This window comes from Delphinus delphis, chromosome 5 (genome assembly GCF_949987515.2).
Source record: "Delphinus delphis chromosome 5, mDelDel1.2, whole genome shotgun sequence".
Taxonomy (NCBI): domain Eukaryota; kingdom Metazoa; phylum Chordata; class Mammalia; order Artiodactyla; family Delphinidae; genus Delphinus; species Delphinus delphis.
Window position 1 is genome coordinate 111190690 of NC_082687.1, and position 13936 is coordinate 111204625.

The following is a 13936-nucleotide window of genomic DNA, read 5'->3' on the forward strand; positions in this document are numbered from 1 at the left end:
ACTAAACATCAAAAAATGTATGAGAACACAGAAAAAAAAAAGATTTATCTGTGAACATAGAACATTCAGTGTACTGTTGCCCCTTTCTATTCTTCTCAGGCATGTGCCCAAAGTGATCATAATGATCAACAGGCTGAAAAGAATGAGATTCACCAGGTCCACAGGCTCTAAAGAAGGCACTCCTGGAATTCTACCTGAGTCCTGCCAAAAGGGCCAAGTCAGTGCCTAGACGTTTCCCCATAAAGCCATAATTCGGTTGTCAAAATGCCTTAACACCAAGACTCTGTCCGAGCTCCGGGCTCTAAAATCTTTATTGCACCAGCAGCTGTACAATCTCCTTTTCTGTGACCTAGGTTTGCAACCTTTCCTTACCTTCAACTTTGTCGTAAAACATACGAATTTTCCAATGATTCTCTCCTGGAGCGTTTCTATGAGCAGACCTGGTGATGGCTCACAACCTTAGTCGTCCTGGGGGGGGGAATTCGAAACTGGCCTCCCCTGCCATACACGAAGGGCAGGAAGGGAACAAAGAAAGAGGCAGCCACTCCGAATTGGTAGGTGGCAGCTTTAATAAGCAAGGGAACTTACTTAGGAGGCTTGCCTTGGGCGGCTACAAGTAAATCTGCATATCTGCCCACCAGAACCTTAAAAGTTTATAGAGAGGCCTTAATGGGTTCAGTCACATACACCGTTCAGAGGGTTTCAACAACACTTTTCTCTCAAGACTGCATCCTTGAAGCGGCTGCTAGTATGGGAAGAGTAGGCGGCCCATACATTCCAAGGACAGGGGAGGGGGTCAGGAGTCCAGCTCACAGTCAACCAGCAGTTGTGTCCTCTCGATGACCTCTTCCAACACCTGGCTATAGCCCATGACAGCCATCTACTTTAATTCAATTGAACCATTATTTATTGATACCACTTCTGACCGAGACTCTCTACTAAATATTGCAGAGATAGATAGAAAAAAAAAAAAAAAAGATGGCCCAGCAATTCAACTCCTATGAATGTACCTGAGAAAATATAAAACATGCTCACACAAAAATTTGTTCATAACAGTATTATTCATAATATCCAAAAAGTGGAAACAACCCAAATGTCCATCAACTGATGAATGACCAAACAAAATGTGGTATAGTCATACAATGGAATACTAATTCAGCCATAAAAAAAAGTAAGTATTGACACATGCTAACTGAAGGAAGCCAAATACATATTGTTTGACAACATTTCCATGAAATGTCCACAGGGGTAAATCCATAGAGATGAAAGTATGTTAGTGATCGCCAGAAAATGTGGCAAGGGTGGAATTAGGACTAACTGCTAATATGTACAGGATCTTTTTTGGTGGGGGGCAGTGTAAGGAGGGGAATGGAAAAGTTCTGGAATTAAACAGTGGGGATGGTTGCACAACATAGTAAATATACTAAAAACAACTGAAGTGTACACTTTAAAATGATGAATTTTGTACTGTGTGAAGTGTATCTCAATTTTTAAAATGCTAAAAAAATTCTAGTCTTTTGGTAAGGATGGTAAATGGGACGGGACACACAGGCGGTTGGGGGAACTGGTAATATTTTACTTCTTGATTTGGGTGGTGGTTACACAGGTGTTTGTTTAAGATAATTTATTAAGCAATGTATTTATGTTTTATGTACAATTCTGAATGTATGTTATAATTCACAAGAGAAATTTTTAAAAGAAAGAAAGTAGGAGATAGTTACCCACACACTTATGGTCAATTAATCTACCACAAAGGAGGCAAGAATATACGATGGAGAAAAGACAGTCTCTTCAGTAAATGGTACTGGGAAAACTGGACAACTACATGTAAAAGAATGAAATTAGAACATTTTCTAACACCATATACAAAAATAAATACAAAATAGATTAAAGACCTAAATGTAAGACTGGAAAACATAAAACTCCTATAAAAAAAAACAGGCAGAACACTCTGACATAAATTGTAGCAATATTTTCTTCAGATCTGTCTCCTGAGGCAAAGGAAACAAAAGCAATAATAACCAAATGGGACTTAATCAAACTTAAAAGCTTTTGCACAGCAAAGGAAACCACTGACAAAACAAAAAAACCTATGGGATGGGAGAAAATATTTGCAAATGATATGACTGACAAGGGGTTAATCTCCAAAATATATAAACAGCTCATACAACTCGACATCAGAAAAACAACCTCATTTAAAAATGGGCAGGGGCTTCCTTGGTGGCACAGTGGTTGAGAATCTGCCTACCAATGCAGGGGACACGGGTTCGAGCCCTGGTCTGGGAAGATCCCACATGCCGTGGAGCAACTGGGCCCGTGAGCCACAGCTACTGAGCTTGCGCGTCTGGAGCCTGTGCTCTGCAACAAGAGTGGCCGCGACAGTGAGAGGCCCGCGCACCGCAATGAAGAGTGGCCCCCGCTCACCGCAACTAGAGAAAGCCCTCGCACAGAAATGAAGACCCAACATAGCCAAAAATAAATTAATTAATTAATTAATTAATTTAAAAAAGAAATGGGCAGAAGACCTGAATAGACATTTTTCTAAAAAAGACATACAGATAGCCAACAGGCACATGAAAAGATGCTCAACATTGTTAATCATCAGAGATATGCAAATCAAAACCACAGCGAGATATCACCTCACATCTGTCAAAATGGCTACTGTCAAAAAGAACACAAATAACAAAAGTAGAAAAAAGGAAATCCTTGTACACCATTGATGGGAATGTAAATTGGTACAACCACTATGGAAAACAGTATAGAGGTTCCTCAAAAACTGAAAATAGAACTACCATATGATCCAGCAATTCCACTCCTGGGTATATATCAGAGAAAATGAAAACATTAATTGAAAAAGATATATGCACCCCAGTGTACATAGCATCATTATTTACAGTAGCCAAGATATGGAAGCAACCCAAGTGTCCATCAACAGACGAATGGATAACAAAGTTGTGGTATATATATACAATGGAATACTACTCAAACATAAAAAAAAGAATGAAATTTTGCCATTTGCAACAACATGGATGGACTTGGAGGGTATTATGCTTGGTGAAATAAGTCAGACAGAGAAAGACAAATACTGTATGATATCACTTATATGTGGAATCTAAAAAATGAGACAAACTATTGAATATAACAAAAAAGAAACAGACTCACAGATATAGAGAACAAAGTAGTCATACCTGTGGGGAGAGGGGAGAGGGATGGGCAAGAGAGGGGTAGACGATTAAGAAGAACAAACTATTTACTGAGTATAAGATAAAAAACAAGGTCTTACTGTATAGCACAGGGAACTATATTCAATATCCTGTGATAAACCATAATGGAAAAGAATATGAAAAAGAATATATATATGTATAACTGAGTCACTTTGCTGTACAGCAGAAATTAACACAATATTGTAAATCAACTATACTTCAATAAATTTTTTTAAAAGTTAAAAAATAAAATAAATAAGCTACAAGGATATATTGCACAGCACCAGGAATACAGTCAATATTTATAACTATAAATGGAGCATAATCTTTAAAAATTGTGAATCACTATGTTGTACACCTGAAATTTATATAATGTTGTAAATCAACTATACCTCAATTTAAAAAAATCTTATGAAGAACAGAAAAAAAATGTAGGAGATAGTAAACTAATATCTATATGGTATTGTTACCAAAAAGAAATTAAAGTAACAAAATTAACATGGAATTTCATTTCTTTGGACATGGGATTAATGAATATATATTTAAGACAGTGAATTTTTATGCTTACTGTATACATTAAGAATATATACAGTGAGTATAAAAATGCTTACTATAATATATTCTTATATTTCAAATAGGTATCTTAAAAGATGTGCATTGTTGGGGAAAGGATTATTTAAAACTAAAGTAAAATCAGAGAAATAATCATATACAAATAGAAAACACTGACCTTAAAATTTTACAAACAATAAAAAAGGTAATGATAACCTTCCATAAAAAGTAAAAACAATGACAAATTAATTTGTAACTAAATCAAGAGTTTTGTGGATTGTGAGAAAAATCATCAGAGAACTAGATAGAATTTTGTTTGAAAAATAAACACTAAAAATTACCTGTAATATATTCAATTTGTATTCTTTGCCCACTCACTGCTCTCCTTTTTCCTTCTTTTCTCCTTCTCCTCCTCCCCCTTCTCCTATTGTCATTGCATATTAAACGGGTGCGAAAAGGGAAGCAGAATAAAGTTGAATAAAGATAAAATGAATAAAGAATTACAAGGGGAAAAATTCCCTTAATTTCACCATTTCATGACTTTAAATAATGGGTGCAACTTATAAAAGGCTCTTGTAAATCAAATTACTTTAAATGTTCTAAAAGAGCTGCATGAAAGAATACTTAAGAATGTATCTTTCTGGGGCTTCCCTGGTGGTGCAGTGGTTGAGAGTTCGCCTGCCAATGCAGGGGACACGGGTTCGTGCCCCGGTCCGGGAAGATCCCACATGCCGCAGAGTGGCTGGGCCCGTGAGCCAGGGCCGCTGAGTCTATGCATCCGGAGCCTGTGCTCCGCAACGGGAGAGGACACAACAGTGAGAGGCTCGCGTACCGCAAAAAAGAATGTATCCTAAAAACTCAAGAGTTCTATTACAGTTCAAATAAACATTTCCAAATTTTGTACCATTGGATTATTACTCTATATTGAGTTTTCTTAAAACAGGATAACATTTATAATATACTTATTATATACATTTTTTTCCCATAATTGAAAAATTTTATTTTCATCTTGGATGGTAGTATAATGTAATAATTATGAACTATCACTCTCAAATCAAAATATTATTTTATATCCTAACTACATCATCAATGAGCTGTGTGTTCTGGGGCAATGTAATTAGCCTATTTGGCTTTAGTCTCCTTATTTGTAAAAAGAGGATAATAATGATATATACCTTGTTGGGTTTTCATGAGGAGTAAGTGAAATAAATATGTGTGTGGGGGTGGGGTGGGGTGGGTGTGTGTGTGCAGAGAAAAAATAAATAAAAAATGAATAATGAATTCCAAGGGGAAAAAATTCACTCAACTTCATCATTTCACAACATTAAGTAATAAGTACAATTCATAAAAGGCTCTTGTAAATCAAATTAAGTATTCGGGAAGAGTAACTGCATAAAGGAATACTTAAGAATGGTGTATCTCTCTCTGCAGAGAGAGTTTTACACAATAAAATTTCAGCACATGATAAGTAATAGTAGAACAGGTAGTAATAATATTAATTACTTGACATACTATATATCTTTCTCCAAGAAGTCTGCCATTTCTAAGAATGTATGAAAAAAGTAAATCCTTCCTACTTAAAATCCTCCTTCCAACCAAAAAGCAAACCATGATAAAGGTATCCTTTAAATCTAAACCTATTTACTTAGCTACTATGCAGCTTAACGTACCAATATATTGGAAGTTATAAATATGCAAGGCTTTGTCCATGCAGAACATCATATTTTATCTGCCAGCTACTGACATTAATAGAATTGCAAAAAAAAAGAGAGAGAGGAAAGAGGAAATTAATCCTTTTACTCCTGTATGGTAACAAAAAGCTAAAATTTAGTCTGATGGTAGACCCACAGAACATAGACCTCTTACTATATCTCACAGTACATGTAAAACATCATTACTTCCTGATATACCTAGTTCTGTAGTTAATTCCAAAAATCCTATATTTTCAAACAATTCTTTGTGTTTATTCTCTCAAGTGGGTACAATCTGTTTTAATCACTGAAGCCGGAGAGATTTTTTTTTAAGAAAAAGAACCTCCTTTCCAGCCTCATTGCTGACCACTGTCCCTTTAATCGCTGAGCCTTGGCGCCCAAACCAGCTTTTCACTCCTTCTATTCAACCACCAAATATGCTGCTCCCTCTGAAATATTTTCCTCCCTGCCCTCTTCCACCCCCTCTCTTTCTTATATGCCTCCTACTCATCCTCCGAGTTTACTCATCCTCTCAGTTTAAACGTCTCTTCCTCAGGGACCAGGTTACATCCTCACATTATTATCTCACAGCACTTTATGCTTCTCCTTCATCACACTTATCACAATTGAAGTTAAGCATTTGTGCAAGTGTTTGTCTAATATTTCTTGCACCCGCTAGATTGTAAGCTTCATGAAAACAGCAAGCATAAATGTCTGAGTTGCTATTGTATCCCAACATCTAACCTGATACATGGTACTAAATATATAAATAAGTGGAATTTCATATTTTTATTCCCTTGCAATCCCTTAAGTTAAAACTCAAGAAATTTTACGATGAATTTAAATGCCAAATAAGACACCTGATACACATGTTTAGCCTAGGACAGTGCTCGGCTCCATAAATATTTATTGCTTAATAAATATTGAGCAATAGTATATGAGTCAATACATGGCCATAAAGTTATAAAACATTTACTATAAATTGATACTATTCTTAATCTCTCCTGAGATATTGAATTTCCATAAACAAGAGGAAAACTTAAATATAAGTCCTCTCTTTTAATATCTGTGACATTTAATCAAAACATAGTTCTATAGCAATGAAACCAACATGGCCCATATCCCAGGCTTGGAATGCATGTTTGATCACATCTTATATTTTTCCACTAACTCACTCTCCCGATCTGCCTTCATTAATAGAAGGTCCATTATCTCTCTCTTGAGACCTACCCATTCCCACTCTAAGCCCAGAGGGTTACTCACTCTAAACGCCTGGCCGATGGAGAAAAGAAAGCCTCCTTGGCCCAGCACAGCTGTTGTTTCTTTCACTGCCACAAGATGTCACTGTTGAAAACCAGGTCTTCACAGTCTAACCTGCAGCAAAATCCTTTCCATCTTAGTGCCTGCATAACTCCACCCTTGAATGTAAATTCATAGCTCTTTAATTTCCTCCTCAGGTGCTCAGCCTTTTTTTGCAAAGCATGACAATTAAGCCAGAAAGACTGAGTCTAAAGGGGTTTACAACCTCAGCTATATACTATGCCATAACCAGCCCATTTGTGAGGTGCAAATCGGGGACCTCAGTTCAAACATGTCTACTTGCTTCGTTTTGCTTATCCACACTCTTTGAAAATTCACATAAAGTTTTTTACATAAAAGAGAATTTCCAGTGTCTCGTGAATAATATTGCAATACTGAGCTCATATCTGACAGAGACAACCTTCTGGAACTGAGCTACAGGTATAGTGGCCCCTCAGTATCTGCAGACACCAAAACCTGCGAAGGCTCGAGTCCATTATACAAAATGGCTTAGTATTTGCATATAACCTATGCACATCCTTCCGTTTACTTTACCTCTAGATTACTCATAATATTTAATACAATGTAAATACTTTGTACATTATTGCTGGCCTGGGGAAATTCAAGCTTTGCTTTTGGGTACTTCCTGGAACTTTCTTTCCAAATATTTTCAATCCATGGTTGGTTGAATTCTTGGATGTGAAACCTGCCTATATGTTGGGCTGACTTTACCTCCTTCTACCTCCTACATGTCTGGTTACAAGGCAAGCACTTCACCTCAGTCTTTCTCCACCCCAGATTCTTTGATATTGGCTGTTTACTGCCATTCAATTTATGATGCCTATTCTAGGCTAGGCCTTGATGATTATCCAAAGTCAACAGTCCATGTTTCCCCCCTTTTCCCACAAGTTTCCCTATGTGGACCTGCGGGTCCTTACCCGCCATCAGATGTCAGTCAAGACCACTTTTGTCATCAGAGAGGTCTCAGGGCCTTTCCTCCCAGAAGACTCACTTGACCCCCCACCCCAACCATTCAGTAACAAGCTCTGCAGACAAGGCCTGCTACATAATTGGCAAATCACAGCACAAAATAAAATTGTGGGATCTCTTGTTCAAAAATCAGGGAAAAGTATCAGTAAAAGTACTACAATATAAAACGTGTTCCTTTTTTCCACAGTCCCTTTCTCTCAGCATGTCATGGTGGGTTTTATTTGCTATTTAGTGGTGTTCACTCTTAGGCATGGGGGCACTTATATGGCAAGTACAGAACTTCACAGGTACCCGGGGCTCCTCTGTGACTCTGCACATGTGGCCCACCAGCTGCCAGGATCTGTTTCCCGGCAGCCACCAGGTGCCATGCCACAGCCAGGGGCAGGGAAGTCATCTTCCCTTCTCATGGCTCTACTGCTCCAACCCATGGTGGACAGGCAACTACCAAGGGACCACAACTTCCAAGCCAGGAGGCATGCAGTACCTGGATAGGACGTGAAAAAAAGACTCTCCCTCACTTACTGAGCTGCCAAATATACAATGGAATTGCCAGTCCAGGGCAGGGATAGCCACCACCTTGCCTTGCCTTATGGTGCTGCAAGGCACACATTGACCCTGAACTTCCCACGTTTGTTCACAAGCCACTCCTAGGGCCAAAACGTGGTGGCAGAATGCTGCCTACGGCACCTCCCAACTTCCTCCCCACCAATCCAACCTGGTTGCCAGCTCAAGAAGAGGGCAGCAGTAGTCATGGGGCACAGGCAGGGAGGGTGTGAGAGACTGGGGTGCAGACAGCCAAGAACCCATCCTGGGGAAGTGGAAGGAGGAGGGACCAGGAGTGAGAGTGAGGTGAGGCTCCAAGCCCCCAAAGCATGCTCCAAAATACAAACTCTAAGATAAAATTATTAAGAATTTCATAACAACAACGCAGACCATCAAACACGAAGTGTGGGGACCTTCTGAGCAGGGGATCCTGTGTGACCACACTGGTCCCACACCTGTGAAGCCAGCCCTACCAGCAGACCATGGAATCTAGAGAGAAGGATCTCTGTCAAGCCACAAAAAGTCTACTACACCTTTCCTCCAGGGTCATGGGTGTATACTCACTTTAAGTTTCATAACCTGGTGGGGTACTCAAGTGACTAATGTCTGAAGATGAAAATCTTGTTTCAAGGTGATTGGCTCCATCCACCTAGGCGTAGAGGTGGCTGGCATCTTCTTACAAAAATAAATAAATTCTATACCACCAAGCACCGTAGTTAAGAAAAGCAAATGCTCTAAGAAATTCAAACTTTTTGAAGAGAGTGATTAGATGATTAGTAAGATAAAATAACAACAATAACAATAATGATAAATTCATAGACAACTTCTCCATCCATAGTGTCTCAGTAGAAGAAAGGATTTCACAAGCACATCTGTGTTCATTAAGATGTGACTGCTGTTCTTCACTTTTAACTGAATTTGGTAGAAAAGAGAACTAATAAAAATGCATATTTTCTCAAGTCACAGAAGAGAGAAAGTTAAATAGTGTGATACTGTGGCTTATAATAAGAAATATATAGTTGGTCTTCATGCCTGCTTCAGGCATTGAGCTCCTAAAATCCTGGGCATTTCCTACATGATAAGAGCGATTAAGGTGTCAATATTCATAACAAAGCCCTTTCAACCACACCTGAGTTAATGTTAATGAAGTGACTTTTGGGAAGCACCTAAGGATGGGGTCTCGTTGACAGGAGAACCATGTGATTAGAAGGTTGGAATTTTCAGTCCCATCTCCAGATCTCTGGGGAGGGGAAAGAAACTAGAGATTGAGTATAATACCAATGGCCAATGTTTTAATCAATCATGCTATGTAATGAAGTCTCTATAAAAACCCAAAACGACAGGGTTCAGAGAGCTTCCAAGTTGGTGTACCAGAATGCTTCCACATGCCGCTGTGCCAGGCCCCAAACTCTATGACGATAGAAGTTCCTTTGCTCAGGACCTCGCTCTAAGTATCTCTTCATCTAGCTGTTGATTCGTATCCTTTGATATCGTTTGTAATAAACCAGCAATCTAGTGAGTAAACTGGTTTCCTGAGTTCTATGATCTACTCTAGCGAATTAATCAAACTCGAGAAAGGGTCATGGGAATCTCTGATTTACAGCCAGTCTGTCAGAAGCATAGGTAACAACCTCGACTTGCGATTAGCATCTGAAGTGAAGGGCAGTCATGTGGGACTGAGCCATTAACATGTGGAATCTGATGCTATCTCTGGGCAGGCAGTGTCAGAATTGAGTTGAATTGTAGGATGTCCAGCTGGCATTGGAGAATTGCTCGGTGGTGTGAGGAAAACCCCTGGCCACACATTGTAATTGGTGACTAGAATCATTACATGGTATGTTTATTATGAGAAGTTATCGTCATATTGGCCAAAGTCTTCCAAAAATCATCAAGTAACAAATACTAAAACAATCAGGCTACAGCTTAGTGAAGAGGCTCAGCTTTTCCTTCTTAATTAAACGGCTCGTAAGATGCAGAGAATCAATTTTCTTCCTTTGCCTCACCTCTTTTCTCTTTCCGTCTATGCACATTACATTATGAATATCTCTGAACTTTGCCACCTTTTCCTTTTTTCTACAACATTATTTTATCATGTTTGATAGTAAGCATACTTGACTGTGTTCCTGTTTCATAATTATATCATTTGAATTTAATGCTCGGTTAATGTCAACTTGGAGATTATGATAGTTTCATTAAACATATTTTATGCTATAGTATGTGTTGGTCACTGGTTAAGGCTACGGCAATAAGGATACTAAAGAAACAAAAAAAATTTTAGTTTTATATGAGGTAAATCATTATGCAAACATTCAACTTTATTTTATGGTCTGTTTATATTTCATAATTCCCTTCCATGATGTCAATGGTTTTCATTTAAGTGTATGAATGCAACATACAATATGCAAATTGTTTTGTGTGGCTGTTTCAATAACAAGAAAACAAATAAAATGAAAGTAAAAGGGGCTTTTCCGGCTGGAAGTGGGATTTCTGTGGGTGCCGAGGCTAGACTGGAAGTGGTGCTGTATAGGGAATGGAGGCCAAGGCTCACCCGCGGGTCGGCAGGCGAGGTGTGAGGCTCGTGGCACTGGGCTGGAGGTCAAGGATGCATTCCAAGACAGTTCTAAAAATATGTCACCAGCTCCAACCTTATAGTTGACCTAGCCATGGAAAACCTCATTGGAACCTCATGAGACCAGACCATACGGGCACTCTTAAAAACCCTTCCCATCAAAAAGTATCAGGAATCAGGAATGATACATACCTACCACTTCAAGAAAGTTCCTGTATCAGCCAACAGTTTAGCAAATCAGCTAGTTTCTTTGATCATCAAGCAGACGTAGTCAAACCACTGACACAAAAGAGAGTGTCTCTATGTCAGTGTTTTTCACATTATACATGTGACCCATTTAGTAGGTCGTGAAATCAATTTTGTGAGTCACGACGAACATTTTTAAAAACAAAATAAAATATAAAATATCAGAGTGCTTTGCATGAATCCTTTGCCAGAAGTATATACCTTGCAAGGAATACTAAAGTCAGTTTCAATATGTGGAAAGATATTTGATGGAGGCAATATGATGAATAGAATGTACATTGATTGCCTAAGAAATGGTTTTTCAATCATATGCCCACTGACGTCTTATTTGGTTTTCATAATAACAAAGTTGATGTGCAGTCTAGTTGTATATTACCATGACTTGCAAGTGGATATAAAGTCTGAGATGTTCCACTGAGATTCAGTTGCAAACTGCATTTTTTGGAAAGATGTTATCTAGCCTATAAATATATAGATATATATATATTAGTGGCAATTATAATATTTTATTCAAAATTGCTTTTAAAATGGATCATTTCTTTTTTAAAAGAAAGAGGAATAATGAAGCGAAATATGCAGAAGCATGTTCAAGTTCTACTGCTGGATCTGGAAGTATGAATAGTGACAATATGGAGAATAATATTGACTCTAATCTGCAAACATCAACTTCGTTTGAGCCACATTTCAGAAGGAAAAAAGTAGCTGCAATACGTTATAATGAAGATTATTTTAAATACGGTTTTATCAAATGTGAAAAACCCTTTGAAAATGACAGACCTCAGTGTGTTATTTGTCATAAGATTCTTGCAAATGAAAGCTTAAAACCTTCAAAATTAAAAAGGCACTTAGAAACACAGCATGCTGAACTTATTGATAAGCCTCTTGAATATTGTCAAAGAAATAAAATAGAGGTAAAGTCATCAACACAATTTCTTAGCTGCTCTACTACTGTTAGTGAGAAAACCTTATCATCATCATATTTAGTTGCATATCATGTGGCAAAAGAGAAAATGGCTCACACAGCTGCTGAAAAAATTATTCTTCCAGCATGTTTGGACATGGTGCATACAATTTTTGATGATAAATCTGCTGATAAATTAAAAACTATTCCTAGTGATAACACAATATCTCTTCGAATTTGTACGATTGCCGAACATTTAGAGGCAATGCTTATTACTCGGTTACAGTCGGGAACAGATTTTGCAATCCAGCTTGATGATAGCACGGATACTGGAAGCCGCACAGCACTTTTAGCCTATGTCAGATATGCGTGGCAAGGCGATTTTATGGAGGATTTTTTGTGTTGTTTAAACTTAACCTCACACCTAAGTGGATTAGATGTTTTCACAGAATTAGAAAAGTACATTGTTGGTCAGTATAAATTAAACTGGAAAATCTGCAAGGGAATTACAAGTGACGGAACAGCAAACATAACTGGAAAACAGAGCAATTTAAAAATTGCTAGAAGTTACTAGTGCTGCATGGAATCATGGTTTTATACATCGTGAAGCGTTAGAATCCAGAGAGATTCCACAGAAGCTCACGGAAGTATTGAAAAAGGTAGTGAAAGTTCTTAACTTTATTAAAGGAAGCTCACTAAATAGCCGACTTTTTGAAACATTTTGTTCGGAAATTGGAGCTAATTATACCCACTCACTGTATCATACCAAAGTTCGTTGGTTGTCTCAAGGGAAAATACTAAGCAGGGTTTATGAACTCAGGAATGAGATCCACGTTTTTCTCATTGAAAAGAAATCTCATTTGGTTTTGAGGATGATATTTGGGTAACGAAACTGGCATATTTAACTGATATTTTTGGCATCCTTAATGAACTAAGTTTAAAACTACAGGGGGAAAACAGTGACATATTCCAACAGGCCGGACGTACCCAAGGATTCCAAAAGAGATTATTGTGGCAAGCGAGTCTTAAAAGCAACTGTCCTAGCTACTACACGTTTCCAAGGTTTTTGCAGCACATTGAAGAGAATGTTAGCAATGAAAACATTTGGGAAGAAATAAAACTAGAGATATTGTTGCATCTCACTTCTCTCTGTCAAACCTTTAACCATTTATCCCCAGAAGAGAAATTTGAAACATTAAGACAAAATTGTTGGGTAAAAGATCCATTTGCTTTTTGAAACCCAGAATCAATAATTGAGTTAAACTTGGTGCCTGAAGAAGAAAATGAATTACTGCAGCTCAGTTCTTCATATACATTGAAGAATGATTATGAAACATTAAGTTTATCAGCATTTTGGATTAAGATAAAGGAAGACTTTCCTTTTATAAGTCGAAAGAGTGTCCTGCTATTACTACCATTCACAACAACTAGTTTGTGTGAACTAGGGTTTTCAGCCTTAACCCAGTTAAAAGCAAAGGAAAGGAATAGATTAAATGGTGCAGCAGATGTACGAGTAGCATTATCCTCCTGTGTTCCAGACTGGAATGAACTTATGAACAGGCAAGCACACCTACCACGTTAAATAAAACTTTTTTTTTTCAGTTGGAGTATAGTTACTTTACAATGTCATATAAATAAATCTTACCTGGTTTTTATTTTTGCATTTCTTATTTTGTGATTTTTTTTATATGTTGTATTTAAATTTAATATAGCACTGTATGTGATACCTTTATTTTTATTTTGTTATGTTTTAATACTAATAAAATCATAATATAATTTTTTTAAAAAGAAAGTAAAAAATTTGCCATCTACAACTTCAAAGGAATATTATCATATCAATATGCTTAATCTAATTAGTGCATAACTATGTGATTCTCTGCCTCTTTATTACTTTTTTACCTCTGGAGCAAAAATTCTTTTTAAAATCCTAGCTTCAAAGAGC

The 13936-nt window shown here is 37.6% G+C and overlaps 1 protein-coding gene across 1 annotated transcript; it reads left to right on the plus strand.

Moving 5' to 3' along the window:
• Window positions 1-11620: 11620 nt before the first annotated feature.
• On the plus strand, window positions 11621-13576 carry LOC132426316 (protein FAM200B-like). Its single transcript, XM_060013192.1, is given in 3 exon segments — window positions 11621-12534; window positions 12536-12855; window positions 12858-13576. Coding segments are annotated over 3 exon segments (1953 nt in total).
• The last annotated feature ends 360 nt before the right edge of the window (window positions 13577-13936 follow it).